The sequence below is a fragment of the Pipistrellus hanaki genome (genome assembly GCF_964339955.1).
Source record: "Pipistrellus hanaki genome assembly, chromosome: 16".
Taxonomy (NCBI): Eukaryota; Metazoa; Chordata; class Mammalia; order Chiroptera; family Vespertilionidae; genus Pipistrellus; species Pipistrellus hanaki.
This window is the reverse complement of record NC_140518.1, coordinates 40586508-40614355: the sequence shown is the minus strand read 5'-3', so window position 1 is coordinate 40614355 and position 27848 is coordinate 40586508. Positions and strand designations below refer to the sequence as shown.

At 39.6% G+C, this 27848-nt stretch overlaps 1 protein-coding gene across 2 annotated transcripts; it reads left to right on the top strand.

Moving 5' to 3' along the window:
- Positions 1–26744, top strand: LOC311611595 (myosin-2). 2 transcript variants are annotated; one of them, XM_084863901.1, is made up of 40 exons: positions 1–97; positions 243–285; positions 2015–2241; positions 2328–2471; positions 3762–3918; positions 5022–5049; positions 5130–5244; positions 5334–5426; positions 5557–5620; positions 7281–7379; positions 7472–7575; positions 7730–7868; positions 8057–8175; positions 8260–8409; positions 9683–9853; positions 9978–10287; positions 10900–10973; positions 11816–11903; positions 11991–12108; positions 13316–13439; positions 13526–13662; positions 15081–15336; positions 17434–17676; positions 17790–17966; positions 18052–18197; positions 18281–18371; positions 18460–18849; positions 19456–19582; positions 20261–20379; positions 20525–20721; positions 21414–21597; positions 21676–21841; positions 21944–22068; positions 22235–22543; positions 22631–22834; positions 23339–23464; positions 23555–23725; positions 23805–23909; positions 24028–24123; positions 26462–26744. In XM_084863901.1, the coding sequence occupies exons 3-40, from the start codon at positions 2035–2037 to the stop codon at positions 26612–26614; spliced, it is 5826 nt and encodes a 1941-aa protein (XP_084720027.1). In that variant the 5' UTR covers positions 1–97; positions 243–285; positions 2015–2034; the 3' UTR covers positions 26615–26744. The 2 variants fall into 2 exon arrangements, with proteins under 2 accessions (XP_084720027.1, XP_084720026.1); XM_084863900.1 differs by having other exon boundaries at positions 34–97; positions 8057–8409.
- The last annotated feature ends 1104 nt before the right edge of the window (positions 26745–27848 follow it).

The window sequence follows — 27848 nt, the reverse complement described above, 5'->3', positions numbered from 1 at the left end:
GCCTGCTTTAAAAAGCTCCAAGGTAAGTGGGCCCAGGACAGGACTTTCAAGAGGGACGCTGGTCACTCTGCCCGTGTCGCTGCAGCTGCCAGTTCTGGTACTGCTCCTTCTGCTCCTGCATGTTTCCCAGCCAGGGCTTCCGTTGCCTTCTGTGTACAGTAGCAACTAAAGCCACGAATGGGATTTTGGTTGTTTTTGGTTTTGGTGAACTAAGTCAAGTGCTTTTCCCTTTTCTTTTACAGAACTATCTCGCTTCCAGGCTACATCTTCTCTTTGGCTAACAAGGTAAGATTTAGACTAAGCAGTGCCTGGAGGAGAAGGCAAGAGGGATGGATCGGTGTCTCTTAGCAACCTTTGGAAAGCAGTGCCTCAGTAAACACTTCGCAACTCTCCAGGAAAGGAGAGGGGCAGGAAGGACTAGCCTTTCAGAGCTGTGCACACATCCTCGCTGAGACACTCAGGCGTTGGTGGGTGCCACATTAGCAAGAGGATAGCTGCCATTAGAATATTATTTTGTTTCTCCATGTTTCTGTTTGGAAAAAAGTCTGCACTGAGATTTCCTTGCTAAACATCTCAAATTTGATAAACATGTATCCTGCTTTTAGAATTCCTTTAGTAAACATGATACCTAACAAATAAGAAAGAAAGTATTTAAGAAAATGCTTCCTTTAAACTTCTCTAAAATCTTAAAGTGTTACCTTATTCCAGTGACTTTCAACTTGTGTGCTGCAATTTTTTTTTAAAAATATGAAATACATGACTAGTCAGGGACACTGACCTTGTTTCTCTTAGATTGTCAAAGAAATGACAGTAACCAACACAACAATAGTTGTCTGGTGTGAATAAGTGAAAATTTTACCTATTTTTTTTGTCAGATCTGCAAAAAATAGAATTTTTGGTGTGCCTCAGAATTCTAGGAATTAGTTTTACGTGTGCCAGGAGATGACAAAGGCTGGAAATCGCTGCCTTGCCCAGAGCTGAGTGCTGTCTGAAATGAAAGCACCATGACATTGTTGCCTGTACAGTAGAGGCATTAAGCTGCCCTTCCGCTACAGACTGCAGTTCTAGAAAGAGAGCTGGTGGAGAGCTGGTTAAAGGAGCTTCAAATAATGAGATCGTGTAATGGCTACCGGGGCATCCATTGCCAAATCTTTTATTCTGCCGATACCACTGGCAACCTGCAGATAGCACTGAATGGAGCGGGGTAGCCTGCACTTTTCAGGAGGGAATTTGAGAAAGCAAAGGGAGCCCTTCAAGGGAGAAGAATGAGGATAACGTTTGCAATGGCTTTTAGCCTCAATTAGTTTACCTGGGTTAAATGAGTGGATATTATATACACAGAATTATGCTAGAGAAATTCTACTGAGCATTCAATTAAAAAAAATAAACAAGATTACAATCCCCCAAATCCACTGAAGGTGGGCACTTTTGGATAAACACCCAAAGGAGGAAATCAAGTTCTCCATCATCTGGCAAGATGACACTTTATATGTACATGGTAGCCTGAACTGATTCAATTGCTTCCTCAGTCAGCATTCTAACTTTTTTTTTTTTTTAATTTCTTTATTGATTAAGGTATTGCATATGTGCATTCTAACTTTTTAAAAACTATCTTCACTGTATCTCAGGGCTGTGAATTAAGAAAGGCAAGAGGTTGTAGTCCCTATTCTACAGATGGAGACACTGAGGCTCAAAAAGGTCAAGTGCCTTAGCCAAGGTCATGAGCTCCTCGGGAGCTGCTGAGCCTACAATCCAGCTCCCTGGTTAGAATGCCAGTCTCAAAGAATAAAAAGAGATAATGGCTGTAAAGCCCCATGTTCGGCTTTGGGTGCTCAGGGACCCCAGATCCATTTGAGTGCTTGTGATTATGTTTGTTTCAGTAACTGGAGCTCGGTGTGCAGGGATGCACTTGGTGGGGTTCTCACGGGGCCCTTGGAATATCACCGATGTAGAGATATATTGATCTGCATGACAGGCCAGCATCTCTAGCGTGACGTTTCCTCTCCTCCTTTAGGGCCTCAGAGTCCTGCAGCCATGACGGCCGCCGACCAGGAGATGGCTGCTTTTGGGGAGGCTGCTCCTTACCTCCGAAAGTCTGAAAAGGAGCGCATTGAGGCCCAGAATAGGCCATTTGATGCCAAGACATCCTGCTTTGTGGTGGAGCCCAAGGAGTCCTTTGTCAAAGGGACTATCCAGAGCAGAGAGGGAGGGAAAGTGACCGTGAAGACTGAAGGGGGAGCGGTGAGTTGAGTCCCAGGAGCTGACATTTAATTGACTTTTTTGTTTGGCCACTCAATTGACATAAAGTTATCTTTTCTGTTCACCAGACTCTGACAGTGAAAGATGATCAGGTGTACCCCATGAACCCTCCCAAATACGACAAGATAGAGGACATGGCCATGATGACCCACTTGCATGAGCCCGCTGTGCTGTACAACCTCAAAGAGCGTTATGCAGCCTGGATGATCTACGTGAGTGCCCCCTCCCAAGTGGTCATCACCTGGACCCCAGCCCATTGCTCTCACTGTGGTATACATGAGTCACAGATAGAGACACACTGTGCTTTCACTAGTAGTGTAACTAGTTAAAAGGTTCACTATTGCTATTGGAAGGCACAAGCCAACAGCTGGCACTGTATCCTATCTTCTCATCCCAAGCTGGGCATGGCCATTGCCCACACACTGAGTTTGCAGCAGATCCTTTAAACAAATCTTGGAGTAATGCTCATATTTCAACCACATGCCTACATTTCAATCCTCCCTTATTCCAGCAGCAAAATCATCCAGAGAGGAAAAATTAACTTATGTTGTAGCACCTAAACATAATGTCTTTAAAGACCAAATTTCACTTCATAACAGCAAGGTGTCTATGCCTTTTCAACCCTTCTATGTGGAATGCCTTGATGAAACCTTTCCAACTTTCCAGGCAGAGTTGCATTTTCTGTCATATTGTTTCTGTCCCTGCAATAACACTGACCATGTTTTTTGACCATCTGTGACTTCCTCAAGGAGCATCATCTTATTTATACTTCATTGCTGGTGCCTCATAGACACCTGACATGTACTATACACTCAGTACAGATTTCCAGCTGAAGTCATGTTACACTGTATTTGGTATAGGTTAGTCAGTGCTGATGTTCAGCTGGACACACTATGCAAGCAAACCTGGTGTTTAGTCAGCATCCATTCTTACTTGGGGGGGGGGGGGGCGGGGAGGGGAGGTGCCTGCCCTGATCAGTTGTCAAAGATTTGAAAATCATCCTATTGTAATCATGATGCATTTACATCATTTTGTGTTTGGTTTTATTATTTACCTTTTTGAATGTCTCTAATATGTTGTCTTAAGAAGATTTAGCCCATTTCACCTACCAACCATTCCTGTATTGTTGGGTGTTTAGGTTGTGTCCAAATTTATGTTTTTATGAATTTGAACTACCTTAATTTTTATAAAGGAAATATATCCTTCTTTCCTAAAATACAGTAAAAATATATTATAGTTAAAAATATTTTTTTTGGAGTTTCTGCTATGTGAAAATCACTGATAAATTCCAATGGGAATAAATTTAAATTGTGGTCCCTTCTCTCAAAAAGTTTGCTGTCCTATTGTTGAACCTTCTAACTAGTTTTCATGCTGAAGTCTTAAAGAACGGCATCAGCATTTTACTTAAGTGTTCCTTTTAGTTAAAATTCATTTAATAAGCGAATTGTATAAATAATGGAAAAGGCCTTTGAGTAGTTATTCTTTTTGATTCCCTTACACAGACCTACTCAGGACTCTTCTGTGTCACCGTCAACCCCTACAAGTGGCTGCCGGTGTATAACCCGGAAGTGGTGGCTGCCTACCGAGGCAAAAAGCGTCAGGAGGCCCCGCCCCACATCTTCTCCATCTCTGATAACGCCTATCAGTTCATGCTGACTGGTGAGCTGACTGCTATAATGTGCATCGTTTTAGAGCAGAACTGTAGGATGAAGGAGCTCTAACATCTCAAAATGCTCTTTGAGATGGTCTCCTTCAGTTGAGGTTGATGTGTTTGTGAGAGAGATGGTCCAGCAAAGAGAGAGCGTAAAAGATGGCTTGCAATTCCTACTATCCCATAATTGCTAATGATCCCTTAAACTTTTGAAAATCAACAGATGTTGGCCATAGTTAATTAACTTTTGAATAACTCAGACACTTAATGAGCTTGAGCAAAAATATGAACATATCCCACATTTATCTAATCACACACACACACACACACACACACACACACACACACACTGTGTTTCTATTACCAAGAGTTAAAAAACAGAAGAGTAAAATTTGCCTCTCTGGTCTTATCCTCATATCTGCAAATTGGGATTGATGAAAGACTCTTTACATTAAGGATGACATAAATGCTATTGCCCTTCTCCTAGGACCAACACAACACATTCCAGATTTTCAGATTGTAAGGTGTTTCGGTATAAAAACAGTTATACCATGAATCTTCTTTCTAGAATATTGTCTCAGCTAGACCACTTCTTAGTACTATGTACCTTAGGGAACACTTAGAGAATTCCTCTTTAGACAGAGTAAAACATGAACACTAAATTTTACCTTTCCCTAAAAAAATGACCAAAGCCATGATTCCTTCCAAAGTTACCATGTTTACTATATTCCTTTTCACAAGCTAACATATCTTTAACACCGATTTTTTATTACTTCTTCTACCTACAATAAATAAGTCAAAAACTTGTCATCTAAATTCATCTGAAGACCCAAGCCCACTTTTGGTGTTTATTTAGTGGTAGGGTATTTAAAAAGTCTGGTGCTTCCCAGCAGTGCTCTGTTTAAATGGTTACATGTATGATAAATTGGGTGGGAGGTGAGGGGTGCCCTACAGAGCAGAAGAGAAAAGACTGAAAAAGGGAATAGACCTCAAGCCCATGAAGCCCTAGGGATAGCTGAAAAGAGCACTAAGGTCATTCCATTTTACTTTACTTGCCAGTAACAAATGCATGAGAGAAGAGTTTTAAATGACTATAATTTCTCTTTCCTAGACCGAGAGAATCAGTCAATCCTGATCACGTAAGTAGATTTATGCTTTCTTTTCTTGGCTGATAGCTGCCAGCTTTGGGACCTCTTTTGACTAAGTTGCTCTTTGACAGTGGAGAATCTGGTGCAGGGAAGACTGTGAACACCAAGCGTGTCATCCAGTACTTTGCAACAATTGCAGTCACTGGGGAGAAGAAAAAGGAGGAAACTACTTCTGGCAAAATGCAGGTGAGTCCAATAATCAAGTCACAATCAAGACAGCCGAGGTCGTAGGAAGTGGGGAGCCTCAGATGTGAGCACCGCACTTGCCTTTGCAGGGGACACTGGAAGATCAAATCATCAGTGCCAATCCCCTGCTGGAGGCCTTTGGCAATGCCAAGACCGTGAGGAATGACAACTCTTCTCGCTTTGTAAGTGTCTTGGTCACAGAGGGGTTTTCTGGCATTTAAATGCCAGAGAAAGCATGTCTGAGTTATCATTTCAATCTCATCTTTCTTGTGTGCTTCAAGCTTTTCACATAACATCTTTTTTACTTGCAAGGGTAAATTCATCAGGATCCACTTTAGTACCACAGGGAAGCTGGCTTCTGCTGATATTGAAACATGTGAGTAACAAAACCCCCTAAATAGAATCCAGGAATGATGGCTTGAGGGGAATATCATGCAGCTTCTGACAAGCCTGGAGACTGTTTAACACCATTCTTTTGCCAAACATGCCCTTAGTTAATGCCTTTCTTACCCAGAGTCCACAGTGTACTTCGACCACATCAGTCATGAGCTAGTGATTCTGTAGGAACTTCCAGGAGCTGTTAGGCTTGTCTGAATTATTTCAACCTCAGAATTGATTTCAAGATTTTCTAAGGAAAACAAAATTCACACTATGAGTTGAGTATATGCAATGACTTTCAAGTCTGAGCCTTGAAAAATTTCACTTTTAGTATTCCCTCTATTATAAAGTGAGAAGAGACCCTAGGGAGGAGAGGTTATCAAGAAGCTATTATATTCCATGCATCAGCATCTTCTGTATGAGAAATGAATATGCCTTGGGCCAGCATGCTTTAGTTTCTTTCTAGAGTTGGTAAGAGCAACTGCCATTGTAGAGATGTATTATGTTTTCCTCTTGGGAACATTCAGCTGAAATATCAAGGGGCCAATCCTACCTAATAAAAGAGTAATATGCCAATTAACTATCTCTCTGCTATACCCACAAGTCATGCCCACTAGCCAAGTCCAAAAGCCAATCAGAGCAAGTATGCAAATTAACCCCAACCAAGATGGCTGCAGCCACAGAGAGCAGTTGAGAGGCTAGTGTTGCCCCCAGCAAAGGAGGAAGCCAAGATTTCCACACACCCTGGCCGGCCTAGGCCTCCACTCAAGGATGCAAAGTTTTAATTATAGAAGGTAAACAAATTCAAACAGAAATGGCTGCAGCCATGGAACAGGAGGCTTGGCTCTGCTCCAGGCTACAAAGTTTTAATTGTAGAAGGTAAATAAATTCCAGATACCAGGACCTCTACTTGGGTTGCCAGGGTGTGTGGCCAACCTGCAAACCACCACAGGCCCCTTGCCAGGCCACCCCACACCCCAAGGGAACCCCCACCCTGATCAGGGATACCCTTCAGGGCAAACCATCTGGCCCCCACCCATGCACCAGGCATCTATCCTATCCAATAAGAGTATATGCAGATTGACCATTACTCCAACAGATAAGTTGGCTGCCCCTGTGTAGACACAAGAAGGCCACCACAAGATTGCCAACAGGGGAGGGCAGTTGAAAGGGACCAAGTCTGCAAGGGAGGGCAGTTGTGGGCAATCAGGCCAGCAGGGGAGGGCCGTTAGGGGTGATCAGGACGGCAGAGGAGGGAAGTTGGGGGCAAACAGGCTGGCAGGGGAGCAGTTAGACATCAATCAGGCTGGCATAGGAGTGGTTAAGGGGGGATCAGACTGGCAGGAAGAAGTGATTAGGGTCAATCAGGAAGGCAGGCAGGTGAGCAGTTGGGAGCCAGCAGTCCTGGATTGCGAGAGGGATGTCCGACTGCCTGTTTAAAACTAATCCCGGTGGGATCGGGTCTAAATGGGCAGTTGAACATCCTTCAAGGGGTCCCAGATTGGAGAGGGTGCAGGCTGGGCTTAGGGATGACCCCACCCTGTGCACAAATTTCGTGCACCAGGCCTCTAGTAAAATATAACTGATGACCATTAATGCCAAATCACTCCAGGAACTTCACAATTTCCCTCCAATCTAATATCTGCTTTTCATTGCAGATCTTCTGGAGAAGTCCAGAGTTACTTTCCAGCTAAAGGCAGAAAGAAGTTATCATATTTTTTATCAGATCATGTCTAACAAGAAGCCAGAACTGATTGGTAAGAAAGATCTTAAATTCACAGATCAAAGTTAATCTTTTTTATTAACAACTTGTAATGTACAACTTACCTCTTAAATTCTATGTACCCAGAAATGCTCCTGATCACCACGAACCCCTATGACTATGCCTTTGTCAGTCAAGGGGAGATCACAGTCCCCAGCATTGATGACCAAGAAGAGTTGATGGCCACGGATGTAAGTTACACATGCAGTTTTTATAAAATTACATTATGAATGGGAATGACAATAGCAACTTACTATAGGTGTGTGGTTAAGGATATAGTATAAATTATTCTAAATAAGTTAGTTTCTTCTCCCCTAATCATTATCCTCTCATTTCTCCCGGTAGAGTGCCATTGATATCCTGGGCTTCAGTGCTGATGAAAGAGTTTCCATCTATAAGCTCACAGGTGCAGTAATGCACTATGGGAACATGAAATTCAAGCAAAAGCAGCGTGAGGAGCAAGCTGAGCCAGATGGCACTGAAGGTATAAAGTGTAGCTACATCTGGGTTTAACAAGAGAATCTAGGCAAAAAAGCCCATTCCAAACTCATGTCTCTTACCACTGAGCTTCTGATGGGACATACAGAAATGTACTCCTGCACAGACTTTCTATAGTGATTCACACTCCATGAATAGTGGGTCATGTTGGGTACCTGAATTGTGTCTCTACAGTTGCTGACAAGGCAGCCTATCTCCAGGGTCTGAACTCTGCTGACCTGCTCAAAGCCCTTTGCTACCCTAGGGTCAAGGTCGGCAATGAATATGTCACCAAAGGCCAGACTGTAGAGCAGGTAGGTTCACAATTCAAATGCACTGTCAGGGATGCAAGAACGTTACAGTCCTCTAATAACCTCAATATATCTTTGTCTTTCAAGGTGATCAATGCAGTTGGTGCTCTGGCCAAAGCCGTCTATGAGAAGATGTTCTTGTGGATGGTCACCCGCATCAACCAGCAGCTGGACACTAAGCAGCCCAGGCAGTACTTCATTGGTGTCTTGGACATCGCTGGCTTTGAGATCTTTGATGTGAGTTGGGAGCTGGTTGGTTATTGGGATTTTATCTTAAGGCAATGGAAATATCAATAGGAAGAAATTTGTGAATATAATAACCTTTTCTTAAGTTGTCAAAAAATTATGCTAAGACAGAAGAGTGTGATTGGGCTCATCATTTACTGTAATGGCAATTTTACTTTTATGAGAAACAATGCCCTTGATGACAACTCTTTAACTTGTTCAATGGCCCAAAGGGTGTCAGACACCAGCATGGTGTAGTGACAGGGGGCACTAAAAATCTGACAACGCAAAATTAGCTTAACCTATGCAACTCATAATATGCCCTGAATATATGGTGGAAAAATAATTCAGAAAAACTTAGGCAGATATAAGGGTTGAGAAAAGGTTAGCAATTTAGAGGTAAGTATCAAGAAACTCAATGCAGTCCTCCCAGTTTGGCTCAGTGGATTGAGTGTCGGCTTGTGGACTGAAGGGTCTAGGGTTTGATTCGGGTCAAGGGCACATGCAGGAGGCAGCCAATCAATGATTCTCTCTCATCATGGATGTATCTCTCTCTCCCTCTCCCTTCCTCTCTGAAATCAATAAAAATATATATTTAAAAAATACCAAACTTATCAAAATTAACTTTTAATTCTCATTAATGCAATATCATGGCATAAAGATTCATATGTAAATATGAAATACATCTTTCTGGCTTGTAGTTTTGAAAAGCTCATATTTTTCTTTCACATTCTTAAAGTAAAACTTGGGCATTGCAGATAATATGGAAGATCTAGGAAAAGGATTCCACATTAATTCCACTATTTATATCTAGCTAATGTTAATGTTTTGGTATTTAATAAAATACAAGTGTGAGTTAACATAATGTACATAATACTTGGCATCTTAATTTTTGTTTCAATTCAGATTAAAGAAGAATGTGGGTGGCAATCATTGCTCACTGTAATGCTGACCAGGATGATGTACAGACAGCAGAAATCCTCTCTTCCAGCTGCCAATGGCTCACACATTAGCTTTTAAATGAGTCAATAGAAAATGTAAAAGTTAATGGGAATAAACATGAATGATTAAGTAGGAACTCAGAAAAATACCTGAGTAGACTTATGCAAGTGCAGGAAAGTGTATGAACAATGCTTTAGGATTGTGCATAAATGATAGAAAAGAAAACATTCAACTTCACAGGCCTCCAATGATTTTTAAAGGCTATTTGACATATATTTTTAAATTAAAAAGCCCTATGTGTAAAAAGAGGAAAGTAAACACATTTATTTATTTATTTATTTAGTTCAACAGCCTGGAGCAGCTGTGCATCAACTTCACCAACGAGAAACTGCAACAGTTTTTCAACCACCACATGTTCGTACTGGAGCAGGAGGAGTACAAGAAGGAAGGCATCGAGTGGGAGTTCATCGACTTCGGGATGGACCTGGCTGCCTGCATCGAGCTCATCGAGAAGGTCTTTTTTACATTTCAGAAACCATATTTTCTGGCAATTAAATTATTCATTGCATCTTATTTTAATTCCATGCCCAGAGAAAAATGCTTACATAGAATTATAAATGTGTGTGGTCTGATTCTAGCCTATGGGCATCTTCTCCATCCTGGAAGAGGAGTGCATGTTCCCCAAGGCCACAGACACCTCTTTCAAGAACAAGCTGTATGAGCAGCATCTTGGAAAGTCCAACAACTTCCAGAAGCCCAAGGTTGTCAAAGGCAAGGTTGAGGCCCACTTCTCGCTGGTGCATTACGCGGGCACCGTGGACTACAACATTACTGGCTGGCTTGACAAGAACAAGGACCCCCTGAATGAGACCGTGGTCGGGCTGTACCAGAAGTCTTCACTGAAAACATTAGCTTTCCTCTTCTCTGGAGCTCAAACTGCTGAAGCAGGTACTGATAAAAAAATCTAACACTTTTTCCGGTGTTACAAAATGTGGTGCTAAATTGAGGCTGGTGATCTCAGAGTCCTCGCAGAATTGCTGGGCCAAACCCATTGTGTCTCCACGATTTGAGTAAGGAGGTTGTGTTGTAATTGTTCCCCTGAGGCTGCTTCTGGCCTATTGCAAAGGGTCAGAGAGGAACTGCCTGGATCTCAACCATAGCAAAATCTCGGCTTCCTTGATTCTTTCCTGCTTCTCCCTCCACATCTGTTGGATATTGAGTATCTGGGGGTATTTAAGGTAATATAATGACAAACTTCTGCCTCTCAACTCTAGCTTCTATTGATGATTTTTAAACTATAGTGTCCCTAAGTGTCCTAATATTGAGGATTCCTTCTCCATATAGTGAGACAAATGTCCTCTTCATTTCCCAGTGATGAAATAAAATTACAGAAAAGTGATTGCAAACATGGTTGGCATATACGATTCATTCGAGTCCAACAGAGAGCCTAGTGGTGTCAAGAAATGTTCACTTCAGCACAAAAATCAGCAAAAAGGCAAGAAATAGACCTGTTGATTCAAAATTGTATCTGAGTGACATCTTTTCTTATTCTTTCTCCAGAGGCAGGTGGTGGTGGCAAGAAAGGTGGTAAGAAGAAGGGGTCTTCTTTCCAGACGGTGTCTGCCCTTTTCAGGGTAAGGGAGAAACTGTTCTTGACACTCCCCAGCTACTTTAGCAATCTGTTAAAATCAAAATCAAAGGGTCTTCTTTTCACAAGTGTTCAGAAAAGGGCTGACTTTACCTAGTGACATGTGTTAATCTAACTTTGGAGAGAAGAGCTTTAAATTGCTCAGAAGTTTTTAGCTCATCTTTCATGTTAAGTCAAGTAATAAACAATACTTTATAGAACGTTTTATAGAACTTGATACTCTTTAATTCATAATTTAGTTGAGTCATAAACATAAGCAATGGCATGTACTCAAGAGATAAAATAATCAGTAAGACTAATGAAAATCTAACAGCTAGCCTATAAGCAATGTAATATGATATCCTTGTTCTTAATCTGGTCAATTCTCAATTATAACTGGTAGAATTATTCCCTTTATAAAATATATTTATAGTCTAAACATTGACATAATGGGAAACAGGGAGCCATATTTATAAGAAAAAAAAAGTCCAAATGTGGTGCAGGCATGTATTTTCTTACTTGGAAAACCATGGGGTTTAGGAGAAGAAAGTGTGACCATCTAGTATGGGAAGGCAATGGCCTTGTGAATGCATATGGGTGACCAGAGGGTAAAAAGACAGACAGTACCTGTCTACAATAAAAAGAATCATGTGTCAGATTCTTTATGTGTGCAACTCTTGGCCCCTCACGTGGAAAAGGAAGTACTCAGGCAGAAACTGCACCTCAGGAGAAGCAAGTGAAAATGCTCCATATAGGTCATTCAGCTCTACCATAGACACTGATTTTATAGACATCATCAAAATGCTTAGTCTAAAGGCTGAGATAACAAGATTTTTCCTGACATTACAGGAGAATTTGAACAAGCTGATGACCAACCTCAGGAGTACCCATCCCCATTTCGTGCGGTGTATCATCCCCAATGAAACAAAAACTCCTGGTAAGAAGTTCTAGAATGAAGGCATAATGCATGATGGCCATACATTCTTTTAAACAAACTCTTAATGAATAAATATGTATTTTTTAGGGGCCATGGAGCATGAACTTGTCCTGCACCAGCTGAGGTGTAATGGTGTGCTGGAAGGCATCAGAATCTGCAGAAAGGGGTTCCCAAGCAGAATCATTTACGCAGACTTCAAACAGAGGTCAGATTCTCCTAAATGGTGCATCTTAAAGCTTAGCATAAATATATTTAATGCAGGCAAAACAGTTTAGTGAAAATATGCCTTTATTTTTTATAGTAATTTTCCACAAAAAGTAGAAAAGTATAAGCCTCAAAACACCTTTAAAATAAAGACAGACTACATATTTAAGTACTCTGCAAACTTTTTATTGAATTTACCAAGCTTCTGGGTTAACTCATAGGTGTATAAATTAACTTTGATAATTATGAATACTATAATTTTTGAGTGCTTAATAAATTTGGATTATTTCATTTAGTGCTTATAAAAACTCAGCAGAGGAAGTACTACCAGGACCTCATTTTATAGATGAATAACCTGAGGCTAAAAGAAATTAAGATACTTACCTAAAGTTACATAGTTATTAAGTGCTTGAGTTAGGAACTTGCTCACACATATATAGCTATCAGTAAGTCATTTGCTGTCACTTCTTTTGTATCTTCATCCTTTTCTCCCCTACACTAATTTCCTAGTGGTTTGCAGAATCATGTCACAATAATAGCTCCTCAGCTCCCTTTTCTCCTCCCTGGATAAATCCATCTTGAGAATCAAATAAAAGGCAAAGTGGACAAGAGGCTGAGTGACAGCTATAGGGAGTTGGTCTCTCCTAAGTCTGGGTCTGGGGGAATTGACAGAGAATTCCAATATCCAAGACCTATAGCACTCCTATGTTTGATTTTAGAACAGTTTCATATACCTAGAGTACTTTCTACCAGATTCCCCATTAAAACTTGCTTTCTTAGACTCATGACCTTAAAAAGCAATTGCATCAAGCAAGAATAACATGCTATATTTTATTAGTTATCTATACCTTAATGGGAATAAGATTATAGAACCCTTTCATGAGAACAAGGTTTGATGAGGCAGAAAGTTACAACTATGCAGGAGGGTAAAACTTCCTGTGAACAAAATCTATAATGATAAAAGCGTAATATGCTATTTAGAATGGACAGCCAACGACCTTCCAGACATCCTGGTGAATGACCTTCCAGACAAAGCCAAGGCTGAGAGGGCTGAGCCCCTTGCACGAATTTCATGCATTGGGCCTCAATTAGCATAATAAATTTTAAAACAGAAACTTTGATTGTTTAATGGATCATTTAAGGTTTAGTTATTATTAGTATTATCAGTAAACCAAGTTTTTTTTAAAAAACTGTATGTACTTTAACAGATACAAGGTATTAAATGCAAGTGCTATCCCTGAAGGACAATTCATTGACAGCAAGAAGGCTTCTGAGAAGCTCCTTGCATCCATTGACATTGACCACACTCAGTACAGATTTGGTCACACCAAGGTAAGTCTCTAAAGTCTACTTGACGCTATTCCTATTGCTTTGAAGTTGATGTAAAATTTCTGATCTACAACTCTGCTCATGCACAGGTCTTTTTCAAAGCTGGTCTTCTGGGGCTCCTAGAGGAGATGCGAGATGATAAGCTGGCCCAGCTGATTACCCGAACTCAGGCCAGGTGCAGAGGATTCTTGGCAAGAGTGGAGTACAAGAAGATGGTGGAGAGGAGGTATGTAAATATATTGTTTATTCATGTCTTCCTTCTTCAGAAACATAATTGAGGAGGCTTACAGTTAAGACTCAGATATGATAAGGTAATAAGGAATGAATCTGAGTTCTGCACTGAAGTGAAGAGATACATGTACCAGAAGACTTAGGTAGAGATCATGCTGAATGTTTTGGGGAGATGTAGATATAGAATAGATATAGATGATATAGATATAGACATAGACATAGATATAGATATAGATATAGATATAGATATAGATATAGATATAGAAAATATACCAGTGAATAAGCAGAGACAAAATTTGCCCTAGCACTTGGTTCTAATATGAATTTATTGGGTTGATTACTAAATAAGATACATTGAACTGCATAGCAGACAGTATTTTCAACAGTGGTTTTATACAAGAAGACACATAAACAACTTCTTCCAACTGATTATTTCTATTATCAAACTATCATGATTTAAAATATTAAGGGCATTTATCTGTGAAAATTTTCTCTTCAGTAAGCTAAGACAATGTCACCAGATATATAGTTTTCTAATGATCTAATATGATACAGGGTCAGAGTTTTAAGACTAAGATATCTCAAACTGCAGGATGCATATGAATGAGATCCATAGTGAAAAATGTATTTTCTATTTGTCATAGGTACACCCATACATATATGTATGTATATGTAAATATATAAAGAATTTATATAAAACAAATTTTTTTCTATCACCTCTAATTATGCTAATATGTTTATATTATCTTTAATTAAAAATAATAAGTATCTTGACCCTCTAGATATGTATTTGGGCAGTTAATTGCTAAATATGAGGATAATTTAAAAACATAATTTAGATGAAAATGAATGTGATATAGGGTAGAATGCAAAATTCACACAATATTAAAATATAAAACCAGAGGTTTTCAAAGAAATTCTGTTTTTAATGAGCTTATTTATACCATGTCTCACATCCCTCAGAAGCTAATTGCCCTTCCCACCTCCTACTGGTGTTCTCATAGAAAACCCTGAGAGTGCTGAGGCGGAGCCAAACTCCTCAAAGGGTGGTCCTTGGACTGGCATCATCAGCGTCTCTTACAAACTTGATAAAAATGCAAATGTTTAGGTTTCACTTCAGATCCTCTGAACCTAAATCTCTGGGGATAGAGTCCAGGAAACAATGTTTTGATAAGCCCTCTAGATGATTTTGTGTACAGTCAAGTTTGAGAAGCACTGAATTAGAGAAATAAGTGATTAGCAAGTCCTTGACCAACACCACAAAATCAATGTTTTTCATTGTGCTTTTGAAAATAGTTGAGAACACAGTGGGGCAGCACCCCAAACTCTCATTGCCAAGATTTCATCTGATTTTATCATCCATACAATATCCAATTTGCATGAGTCTACACTGATATTTCTGTGTCATTTCAGAGAAGCCCTTTTCTGCATCCAGTACAATGTCCGTGCCTTCATGAACGTCAAGCACTGGCCCTGGATGAAGCTCTTCTTCAAGATCAAGCCCCTCCTCAAGAGTGCGGAGACCGAGAAGGAGATGGCCAACATGAAGGAAGAGTTCGAGAAGACCAAAGAAGAACTTGCCAAATCAGAGGCAAAAAGGAAGGAACTTGAAGAAAAGATGGTGTCACTCTTGCAAGAGAAAAATGACTTGCAGCTCCAAGTTCAGTCTGTAAGTGCTGATATTATCCTGGGTACTGCTAATCAGGATATAAATGCTACAGATATGCTCCCCACTGATATTAAGTTGGGTAGTCAGTGTGAGAAACACACTGTAGGAAAAAGTGAAAGCATTCTGATTGTACTAATAAAGTCCAAATATTCCTTTATTGCCCGATAACCGCCTCCACACCAGCACCGGGGCAATGAAGTAGAACTGAGGTAGAATGTTGTCTCTCACTTTGCAGTTTTATCAAACTATAGAATTTATGACTTATTTTTCTTTGAAGACAGTTCTAAGTGATTTTCTTTTTTTTAAATATATATTTTATTGATTTTTAACAGAGAGGGAGGGAGAAGGATAGAGAGTTAGAAACATCGATGAGAGAGAATCATCGATCAGCTGCCTCCTGCACATCCCCGCAACCAAAGTACATGCCCTTGACCAGAATCGAACCTGGGACCTTTCAGTCCGCAGGCTGACACACTCTATCTACTGAGCCAAACCAGTCTCGGCTTGAAAGTGATTTTCATATAAAAATATCCCAAATAGAATATTAAGGGGAGGGTAGCATGGAGAGAGTGACTTTTTCTCTAAAAGTTTCTTCAACTTCTAGATGTCCATGGATCATGAATCACAATACATCCAGCTGACAACTGCAGTATTCTGCATCAAATTTTATTGAATTGTTGCTTGTTATTGATCTCCAAAACTCAGACTGTCTCTCTAGTCCACCTCCACAGTCAGTGCCCACCATGTCATACCCAGATTTCTGCAGCAGCACTGAGTTGCTCTGCCTGCTGCCAACTCTCCTTTCCTCCTTCCAGCCTGCTCACTGCTCACTCCCAAATCAACCCTTTTAGAACTAATTCCATCAACTCTAATGCGTGATTTTTAAGACTACCTTTCACCTGGTTTGAATTGAATTGGTCTGGCATCATTTACTCATCACAAAATCATATTTTTTTCTTGTTAAAGATTGTTCTCTTCAGTCAAGTTTTGGGGTGTAACAACTCCTTCTTCTAGATTACAAAAGGAAAAAGGTGTTTTTCTTCCCCCACAATCTTCAAATCTTTTCTCTTGTCCTTTAAGAATTTTAGAATCTGTCCTATACTATTATATCCACCACCTGGCTCTAAGGAACACATTTTATTCTTTTATGTACTCAAAGGCTGTTTATGAAGGCTCACTGATAAATGTGCACATCAATTCCTCTCTCATTTCCTGTATATCCCCAACCTTTTTAACTGGAAACATAGCAGGTTGCCAGGAATTTCTTGATTACTTTATGCCTCAACTTGAATTTAGAGCATGATCAGGATCATCCTACAGTATCACAAAGAGAAATAATCTAGTAGCAGCTGCATCCTGAATGTCTCCTGAAGGAATGCATTCTCTCTTCCTGCTCCTTCCCCCAATAAATTGATTTCTAAAAACCAAATCCTACTCATCTGTCAAGGCCCAACTTAAATTCTATTTATTTGCAGAACCATCTCTGATATAACTTTTCTGAACTCTTATGTCACATAGCTTTCTGAATTAATGGTAGCTTTTAGGGGATAGGCTTTCTAATCTATTGTAGAATACAGTTGGCCCTTCATATCTTGTAAGTTGAAAATATTAGGGAAAATGTTGTATTATATACTATAAGACAGGCTTGTGATGATTGTGTTTCTACTGACATGTACAGATGTTTTTTTGTCATTATTGCCTAAATAATATAGTATATCAACTACTTATATAGCATTTACCTTATATCAGTTTTATAAGTAATCTAGAGATGATCTGAAGTCTATGGGAGGATATTTGTAGGTTACATGCAAATACTATGCCATTTTATATAAGTGACTTGAACAATGGTGGATTTTGGCACCCATGAGGGGGTCCTGGAACCAATCCCTCAGGGATATCAAGGAACAAGTGTATACTCTACTAAAGGCACAAGACAATAAATGATACATTCCCCCCGCTCCAACATGGAATATCCTGCATTGCACACAGCACATGGTTCACAAAAGTTTAAATTAAAAGAATAGCAGAAATTTACACTGTTATCATTGGAAAGATTTCATTCTTTATTCTCAATTTTGATTTTGTTCCCAAATAAAGGAAGCTGAAAGCTTGGCTGATGCAGAGGAAAGATGTGACCAGCTGATCAAAACTAAAATCCAGCTTGAAGCCAAAATCAAAGAGGTGACTGAGAGAGCTGAAGATGAGGAAGAGATCAATGCTGAGCTGACGGCCAAAAAGAGGAAACTGGAGGACGAATGTTCAGAACTGAAGAAAGACATTGATGACCTTGAGCTGACACTGGCCAAGGTTGAAAAGGAAAAGCATGCCACAGAGAACAAGGTATGAAATATACACAAGAAAAGTCTATGTTTTTATTATTTTTATGGAATATAAACACAAAACTGAATTCACCAAAATGTAGCATGTAAAGCAAAGTATTTTTACTTCCTAAGGTGAAAAACCTCACAGAAGAAATGGCAGGCCTGGATGAAACCATCGCAAAGTTGACCAAGGAGAAGAAGGCCCTCCAAGAGGCCCATCAGCAGACCCTGGATGACCTGCAGGCAGAAGAGGACAAAGTCAACACCCTGACCAAATCTAAAATCAAGCTAGAGCAGCAAGTGGATGATGTAAGTCTAGGATTATCAAGAAAATATATATATATATTTTTAAAAAGGCTAAGCAAACCTTTAACTCGACATTATTTATGTTTAGCTTGAAGGGTCCTTAGAGCAAGAAAAGAAACTTCGCATGGACCTAGAAAGGGCTAAGAGGAAACTTGAAGGTGACCTCAAGTTGACCCAAGAGTCCATAATGGATATTGAAAACGAAAAACAACAACTTGATGAAAAGTTAAAAAAGTAAGTATAAAATAATTACTTATGAACATGCTTCCAATAGTGGATATGGACTCAATTGTTATCTTTTGATACTTTTCAAAAAGGAAAGAGTTTGAAATGACCAATCTGCAAAGCAAGATTGAAGATGAACAGGCCCTTGGGATGCAGCTGCAGAAGAAGATCAAGGAGTTACAGGTAAGTTAAGTACCTGGTTTCCGTCAGGGGAATTCAACATGATAAAATTACTAACACAAGCTAAGTTTGTGTTTTTCATCACTCCCAGGCCCGCATTGAGGAGCTGGAGGAGGAAATCGAGGCAGAGAGGGCCTCTAGAGCCAAAGCAGAGAAGCAGCGCTCTGACCTCTCCCGGGAACTGGAGGAGATCAGTGAGCGGCTGGAAGAAGCCGGTGGGGCAACATCAGCCCAGATTGAGATGAACAAGAAGAGGGAGGCCGAGTTCCAGAAAATGCGCAGGGACCTGGAGGAGGCCACCCTGCAGCATGAAGCCACGGCAGCCGCTCTGAGGAAGAAGCACGCGGACAGTGTGGCCGAGCTCGGGGAGCAGATCGACAACCTCCAGAGGGTCAAGCAGAAGCTGGAGAAGGAGAAGAGCGAGATGAAGATGGAGATCGATGACCTCGCTAGTAATGTAGAAATAGTCTCTAAAGCAAAGGTACTACTGAGTCTGAAAAATTGGTTGTTAACAACAATAATCCTTTAGCTCACATCATAAAGGCACAGGGTACTTTACACACATGTGACAGTTCTATGTAGTAATCTAGGAGTTTTGTAGGAAAGACATTAGTGTTTGTATCATTTTTACTGAACATCTGAAGAATGTGAAATCAAAGAAATAAAACACATTGACCCCATCACACCAATAATGAATAAAAGCATCACTTTGAGCATATACCATCTGTGTTCTCTAGGTCTCCAATTGAAGAACACAGGTCTCAAATACTCTCAATTATTCAATAAGCAACATAAAGGCAGTGAAATATTGAACACACTTTTAGAAAATATACCAAAAATTCTTTAAAAAAATCTTAAATTTAGACCATAATTATAAAATTTTTTATAATATTGAATTAGCTTTTTAAAAATCCCAATGTATATTTTCAACTTAGGACAGCATAAAATATACTGTCTATATCATATTACATGTAAGAAAATTTTATTTATTTCATATATGAACATAAACATTTCTCAGAAGAAATTGTAACTACAGCTAAATTATGTTAAAATGTCTTCATTTACTCCTTTGTGTTGTCTCACACAGGGAAACCTAGAGAAAATGTGCCGCACTCTAGAGGACCAAGTGAGCGAACTGAAATCGAAGGAAGAAGAGCATCAGCGGCTGATCAATGACCTGACCGCTCAGAGGGGCCGCTTGCAGACTGAATCTGGTAACTCCCTCCTCTTCTATGCTGCCTAAGAGTGGAGGTGATATGGTTAGAAACAACTGATTTGGTGATGGAAAAACCTAATAAAAGCAACTGAGAGCGGGTGATTCACTGAACAGCTCAGACTCTCAAACTTTCAAGGTCACTTGGGTACAACATTGGACATAGAGGCTTCAAAAGACTGCATTAAGTTCTGCTCCAGAGAGGCCTTGACTATTTGGCCACCATGAGAGGCTGTGGGGTTAGGAAATACTCCAACGTGGGTCCAGAGCTTCTGTTTCAGACCAAGCTTCTTTTTATCTATATCACAGTGAACCAACTTCCTGAGGAGAGCAATGGATAACCCAGTCTCTAACAAGTCTTATAAAATGGGATGAGGTACAATTAGGCACATTAGCTCCCTTCTCTGAAAGTTATCAGCAGGTTTTATACAGTAACATATAACCCTGAAAGAACAAATTATGGAGAAAACAAAAATATTTAAAGTGTATTTATTCATTCCGATTAATATGTTTCACCATAAAAAATCAGAAAAAACATTAAGCATGAAGATGTCAATAAATAATTCAATCATTTGAGCACTCAATTGAAGGGAGTTTAAAAGTTAAAATTTATTTCTAATATATACTTGTAAAATTTTTCTTCACTTAAAAAAGTGCTGCTATTTCCTTTGCCTATCAGGTGAATTTTCACGTCAGCTAGATGAAAAAGAAGCGATGGTGTCTCAGTTATCAAGGGGCAAACAAGCATATACTCAACAAATTGAGGAATTAAAGAGGCAACTTGAAGAGGAGATAAAGGTAACTATTATTATGACTCATTCTCTCCCCCCTCCCATGATTTGACCCTAATTGAAGTCCATTACAGCAACACTTAAAAGATTTTGAAATTTAATGATTAAACATTTAAATATCCAGTAAAATGAAGATGTAACTATTCCCACAGGCCAAGAACGCCCTGGCCCATGCCCTGCAGTCAGCCCGCCACGACTGTGACCTGCTGCGGGAACAGTATGAGGAGGAGCAGGAATCCAAGGCTGAGCTGCAGAGGGCGCTGTCCAAGGCCAACACTGAAGTTGCCCAGTGGAGGACCAAGTATGAGACGGATGCCATCCAACGCACAGAGGAGCTGGAGGAGGCCAAGTATGTGCACAGATATGAGAGAATGTACAAAATACTTTGCATATTGAATCAGAAAGATACAATCTTTGAAGAGTCCATTTATTAGCCTATAAATGTCTTCTGTGAAGAATGAACAAAACAAACATGATCTCTGCCTTCTTTGTCTAAAATCTGGTTAAGGAAATAGAGAACGACAGATAATTAGGACTTATTGCTGTTGGTCAAGCACACAAGCTCATTGCTGCTTCAGGGCATTGAACTTGCCTGTCCCTCTGTCTGGAATACTCTATCCCAACCTCCCTCCAGCTCACACTCAGACTCCTAGATTTTGACTCAAATGTTACCTTCTCTAAGGAGCCTTCCCTAACTACCTAGAATAGTTGCTCACCACTTCCTCTCCTCCCCCCACTCCCTTCATTGCACTTACATCAGCAGATGCTATTATGCTATTATGCATTTCCTCACTTGCTCATTGTTTCTCTCCCACTTGTTTGGAAGCTTCATGAGACAAGGACCTTTTTCTATCCTGTTCACTGCTGTGTACCCAGTGTCTCGTTCATAAAGGGAGCTCATCAATATCTCTCCAATAAGTGAATGGATATTTTTAATATGAATATTTTTAACATGAAAGTTTCCAATACCTTTCAGTGTGGTAATAGTTCACAATTCTTGTTTTGGTTCACTTCTCTCTACAAATATGTGTAATCTTCAAGGAAGAAGCTGGCCCAGCGTCTGCAGGACGCTGAGGAACACGTAGAAGCTGTGAACGCCAAGTGTGCCTCCCTCGAGAAGACCAAGCAGCGATTACAGAATGAGGTGGAGGACCTCATGCTTGATGTGGAGAGAACTAACGCCGCCTGCGCAGCCCTGGACAAGAAGCAGAGGAACTTTGACAAGGTAATTTCTGCAGCAGCCCTTGCTCTCCCCTAATTCCCCCTCATCCTGTCCAGCACGTAACCACCCTCGGCTTTTCAGATCCTGGCAGAATGGAAACAGAAGTATGAGGAAGCCCATGCTGAACTTGAGGCCTCCCAGAAGGAGGCCCGCTCTCTTGGCACTGAGCTGTTCAAAATGAAGAATGCCTATGAGGAATCCCTGGATCAGCTAGAAACTTTGAAACGAGAGAACAAAAACTTGCAACGTGAGTTCCTTTCACTCTCAGTGATATTCATGCCTTGAAGGAACCTTTCTCTTATGTCCTTTGTCTGACCAAATCTCTACCTGCCTTTCACCCCAACAACAGAGGAGATTTCTGACCTCACTGAGCAGATTGCAGAAGGAGGGAAACGTATCCATGAACTGGAGAAAATAAAGAAGCAAATTGAACAAGAAAAGGCCGAACTTCAGGCTGCCTTAGAGGAAGCAGAGGTACAGGTCAACGTGTGCATTACAAATACATTCAGAAAAGAATTAGGCCCATCCACTACAGATTGAATAAAAAGATAAAAATCACAAAGTCTGTGAAAGAAAAGGTGTGCAGGAAAACTTTCAAATGTTTCCATTCCCCGCTAATGTCACCCTTTCTGTCACTAAGGCATCTCTTGAACATGAAGAGGGGAAGATCCTGCGCATCCAGCTGGAGTTGAACCAAGTCAAGTCCGAAGTTGACAGGAAAATTGCTGAAAAGGACGAGGAGATTGACCAACTGAAGAGAAACCACATTAGAGTGGTGGAGTCCATGCAGAGCTCGCTGGATGCTGAGATCAGGAGCAGGAATGATGCCATCAGGATCAAGAAGAAGATGGAGGGAGACCTGAATGAAATGGAGATCCAGCTGAACCATGCCAACCGCATGTCTGCTGAGGCCTTGAGGAACTACAGGAACACCCAAGGCATTCTCAAGGTAAATGGGGTCAAGAGATGGTCCCAGTGCAGTTGGGGTGGCTGAAGCCCTGAGAATAAGATGTCTCAATGATCTTTCACCCCACAGGACACCCAGCTGCACCTGGATGATGCTCTCCGGGGCCAGGAGGACCTGAAGGAGCAGCTGGCCATGGTTGAGCGCAGAGCCAACCTGCTGCAGGCTGAGATTGAGGAGCTGAGGGCCACTCTGGAGCAGACGGAGAGGAGCAGGAAAGTCGCAGAACAGGAGCTGCTGGATGCCAGTGAGCGTGTCCAGCTCCTGCACACCCAAGTGAGATTCAGCACAAAGAGCTTGCCTTTAATAAATGTGCATGTATCCCAGAAAATATAAGCTTAAATCTATATCTGACAGCCAAGTTTTATACTTCTACCAAATTTTCACTGTATTATTGAGAAGTCTTTTGTTCTTTAATTTTGCATATTTTTTTGCTTCTTATAATATTCTAAGGCTACTCATGTTAATTTGTGTTAACATTTTTATTGACCCTAGTTATCAATATTGACAGTTTTATTGTGAAGAAATGGAATGTTTGAACATCTGTTATAATTTTATGCCTGTGAATATTCTCACCTTGGTAAATAGCAATTATAAAATTATAGAGACATTTGCCCTAATTATGAACTATATACTTAGAGATGCTGAATATGCTATAACATTTTATTTCATTTTATTGTACTATATAGCAAAATAATATTGAAGGTCATTTGACTTACATATTTTTATCTGGGTTCTTAGATAACATGATAAAAAAATTTATAACTTATTTTTAAATAGAACACCAGCCTGATCAACACCAAGAAGAAGCTGGAGACAGACATTACCCAAATACAAGCAGAGATGGAGGACATTGTCCAGGAAGCTCGCAATGCAGAAGACAAGGCCAAGAAGGCCATCACTGATGTGAGCAGAGGGCAACACAGTCATGGTCAAATTTGAATCTTGATGTGCTATCTCAGCTCCCTCAATTGATTATGTTTTATTGCTAACCAGGCGGCCATGATGGCCGAGGAGCTGAAGAAGGAGCAGGACACCAGCGCCCACCTGGAGCGGATGAAGAAGAACCTGGAGCAGACGGTGAAGGACCTGCAGCACCGTCTGGATGAGGCTGAGCAGATGGCCCTGAAGGGCGGGAAGAAACAGATCCAGAAACTGGAGGCCAGAGTGTGTATCTCAACATCTATTTCCATTTGCTCCCAATGCCTCATTGGATCACAGTTCTTAAGTGCCTATTTATTCACAGGTGCGTGAGCTGGAAGGCGAAGTTGAGAGTGAGCAAAAGCGTAATGTTGAAGCTGTCAAAGGTCTGCGCAAACATGAGAGGAGAGTGAAGGAACTCACTTACCAGGTAGAGCAATAATTTTTATCAACTAAGTTCTCCTCCATATGTACGTGAAATACTCATATGCAATGATACAACCACCATGTTATTTAGAGGTAAAGCTCTATACTTTTTATTCTTTCAGACGGAAGAAGATCGGAAAAATATTCTCAGGCTTCAGGATTTGGTAGATAAACTTCAGGCAAAGGTGAAATCTTACAAGAGACAAGCCGAGGAAGCTGTAAGTATCCTTAAGCTAGAAAATAAGAGACAAGTCCCCTGGTTAAGAAAAGTTAATAAGTAATTCGATTTACTACTGTTTGTAGTAAATAAGCTATTTGCTTTATAGGGACTATGTCCTTCTTAAAAACTTTTGTGCCCTTTTACTTATTGCTCATTATTTATAACATTAATAGCTTGACTTAAAAAGCAAATTTTCAATCCACAAAGAAATCTCAAAAAATTTCAAGACAGAAATAATACAGGCCACATTTCTTAGGCACAGCAAGTAAAAATGTAAAGTGATGAGAGATATAAACAAAAATTCCCAAATGCTTAAACATTAAGAAGCTACATTTCCTAAATATTTTGGGTTAAATCAGAAATCAAAAACTAAATTACTGAATAATAATCCATTATAAATAATATTTCAAGGAAGAAACTATTTTTACAAACTTATAGAAAATAGTCAAAGCTGTACTTGGAGGACAAGTCATTGCTTCATATGCTTTTGTTATGAATAAAAATAAATAAACTGTCAGTCCAATAAAGAAATTATAAATAATAATAAGAAAAGAAGCACTAGTAAAAATAAAGGTAGAAATTGATGAACAAGAGTGTGTTATACTCTAATTTACTAATTTCAGTAATATATTATAGACTCTAAAGAGTTAATAAAAATATTAATAAAACAAATATACTTATATCTAGCTTAATTGAAGGAAAAGAGAAAAAATACAAACTCTCAACGTTAGAAATGAGAAAATAGTCAACCATACAAGTAGGTTTACATTTTTAAAATGTAAAATATAAACCTGTCAACAAAGTTGAAATCTTTAAGAAATTGGTGATTTTTATAGAAGAACTTAAATTAATAAGTTGGCTAAATAATTTATTTCAGAATTACTTCTGAAAATGAGCTCAGCTCCAGATAGTCTTTCAAAACTTCAAGTAACACATAATCCCCAAGCTATGTTAGCTGTTGCAGAGCATGGGAAAAGATGAAGAGATTCCCAAATTATTTTAAGAAGCTCACATAACCCTCATACCAAAATCTGTCCAAGAGAGAAAGAGGGAGAAAACTGAAGGCAGTATTACTAATGAATATAATTATAGTAAAAATAAATTACTAAGCTGAGGAAACCCTTATTTAAAAATATATTTTTATTAATTTCAGAGAGGAAGGGAGAGAGATAAAGAGATAGAAACATCAATGATGAGAGAGAATTACTGTTTGGCTGCCTCCTGTATGCCCCCTATTGGGATTAAGCACACAACACTGACTGGGAACCAAAGGTGACCTTCTGGTTCATAGGTCAACACTCAATCACAGAGCCATGCCGGCAAGACTAAAACTTTTATTTTATTCAAGATATTTTCCATTAGTGATTACATAGGTTCAATTCTTATAATGAAAGATATATTTAATATCAGGGAATCTCTTAATAGAATTATTACATCCAGCAAAGGAGAAAAAAAAGTGAGTGATTATATTAAAATGTGACAAAATAATATATCATGAAATCCAACATTTTTTCAAGTTAAAGAAACTATTAAGAAATTCATCATTGCCCTAGCTGGTTTGGCTTAGCAGATAGAGTGTCCATCAAGGGCACATACCTCGGTTGCAGGCTCAATCTTGGTCCTGGTTGGGGCACATGCAGTACGCAACCAATCAATGTGTCTCTCTCACATTTATGTTTCTCTCTCTGTCTTTCCCCCTCCCTTCCACTCTCTCTAAAAATCAATGGAAAAATATCCTTGGATGAGGATTAACAAAAACATATATAGAAATTCATCCTTGCTCTGGTCAGTGTGAATCAGTTTGCTGGACATTGTTCCATGGACCAAAAGGTTGCCTGTTTGATTCTTGGTCAAGGCACATGATGGGTTGTGAGCTCGATCCCCAGTAGGGGCATGCAGGAGGCAGTTGATAGATGCTCTGTTCACACACGGATGTTTCTCACTTTCCAAAAAATACTTTTTAAAGAAAATCATTCTTTATATGATAAAGAATATCTATCTCCTGCAAACAGTCATTTTATAGCAAGCATTAACAAGCATGACAATATTCTTGCCTCCTCCTCTGCTCTTAAACGTTTTCTTACTCTACTTGTGGAATGTATCTTTAATACATTTTGGTTGCAAAAATACAGATGTTATTATTTATGAGATATCAAATTCCAAATAAATCATAAAGTTAATTTCAATGATATGCAGAATCCAGAAGGTAAGACAATCATGTTTCTTGTTGAGCATTTTAATTTCTTTGTAGATGCCAAGTCTGTTCTCCCCTTAGGCTTATACAGTCTAGAAAGATGCACAGTATGGAGTCCTTACAATTCCATTTTTATTCTCAGGAGGAACAATCCAACACAAATCTATCTAAATTCCGCAAGCTCCAGCACGAGCTGGAGGAGGCCGAGGAGCGGGCTGACATCGCGGAGTCCCAGGTCAACAAGCTGCGGGTGAAGAGCCGCGAGGTTCACACAAAAATCATAAATGAAGAGTGATTGTGCCCTGATGTTATGGAATGACTAAAGAGAAGCACAAAATGTGAAATCTTTGGTCATGTCTATCTGTAATTTTGTCTATTCCACCCTACTGCAATGGAAATAAAAGCATAGGGTGCTTTGCAAACAACATCCTTAGACTGGTCTTTTCTCTCTCTCCTAAATCGATGTCAAAGCTTGAATAACGCAAGGCTATCAAACAATACCATTCAATGTACCACTAAGAAGTAGTTATGTATTTACTTTTATTTTAGGTCTATAGTAATACTTTAAAACCATAAAGTTGTCACTAATTAGGGGAAGCCATTTCTGATGAACAGAAATCTGAAAGTTCTTTAGTATTTCTTTCTAACCTTTCCCTAATTCGGGGGAATAGTAAGGTCTTTGAAAGCTCCCATTTCCCCTAATATGAACCTAATTTTCCAGATCTATGCAAAGAATGGCACTAGCTCTATTCTCACATAGGGGGTTCAGGTTAAAATATATCATTAACTCTCCCTGCTTAATAATTGTTATCAAGAATATAAATACAAAGTATTATTAGCACATGAATGCTTTCATCATCAATATCAATATAGTGTATATTCAGTGTGTGCATTAGGTAATGTATGTGACATTAAAGAGTTTGATTTGACCTCCCTATAAAAGTCACAGGGTGGCTATAAAGTTTGGATACAAATAGAATATTTGATATCAGTAAACTATTTATTAGCCTATGTTTCCAGACTTTGTGGCTTCCTGTGTAATCAATAAAACATGAATCTCAAAATAGATTATTTAAATATGTATTCAACACACATAATGATGAGTATGAGTTTGGTACAAAAAGCAGGTAATAGTGGCACTCTTAATTACTCCAAGTTTTCCTAGAGGATTGATTTTTAAACCTCATTCGGTTAAGATCACAGCCAAACATATAACCTTCCTGGGCAGCATACATGAAAAGTTAACAGATAACATCCCAGCTAAATAGAAAGGAAGTAAATGGCACCATGAGACAATAACTCAAATTGGATGTGAGCAGTTTAACAGGTAGCACTGGCCTTAGGAAGGGTTTGTAATTGTCCTTCTCATTGCAATGGCCCTTCTTTTCACTTGCTTACGTGCATCATAATTGGCGACACCAAAAATGGTGTCTTGCATTCTAATTTTTAAAAAATCTATCCAGAGCAGGTCAAAAGGCTCTTAAAATTCCCATCAAATCCTATTGAGAGCATTATTAAGATTTTTATCT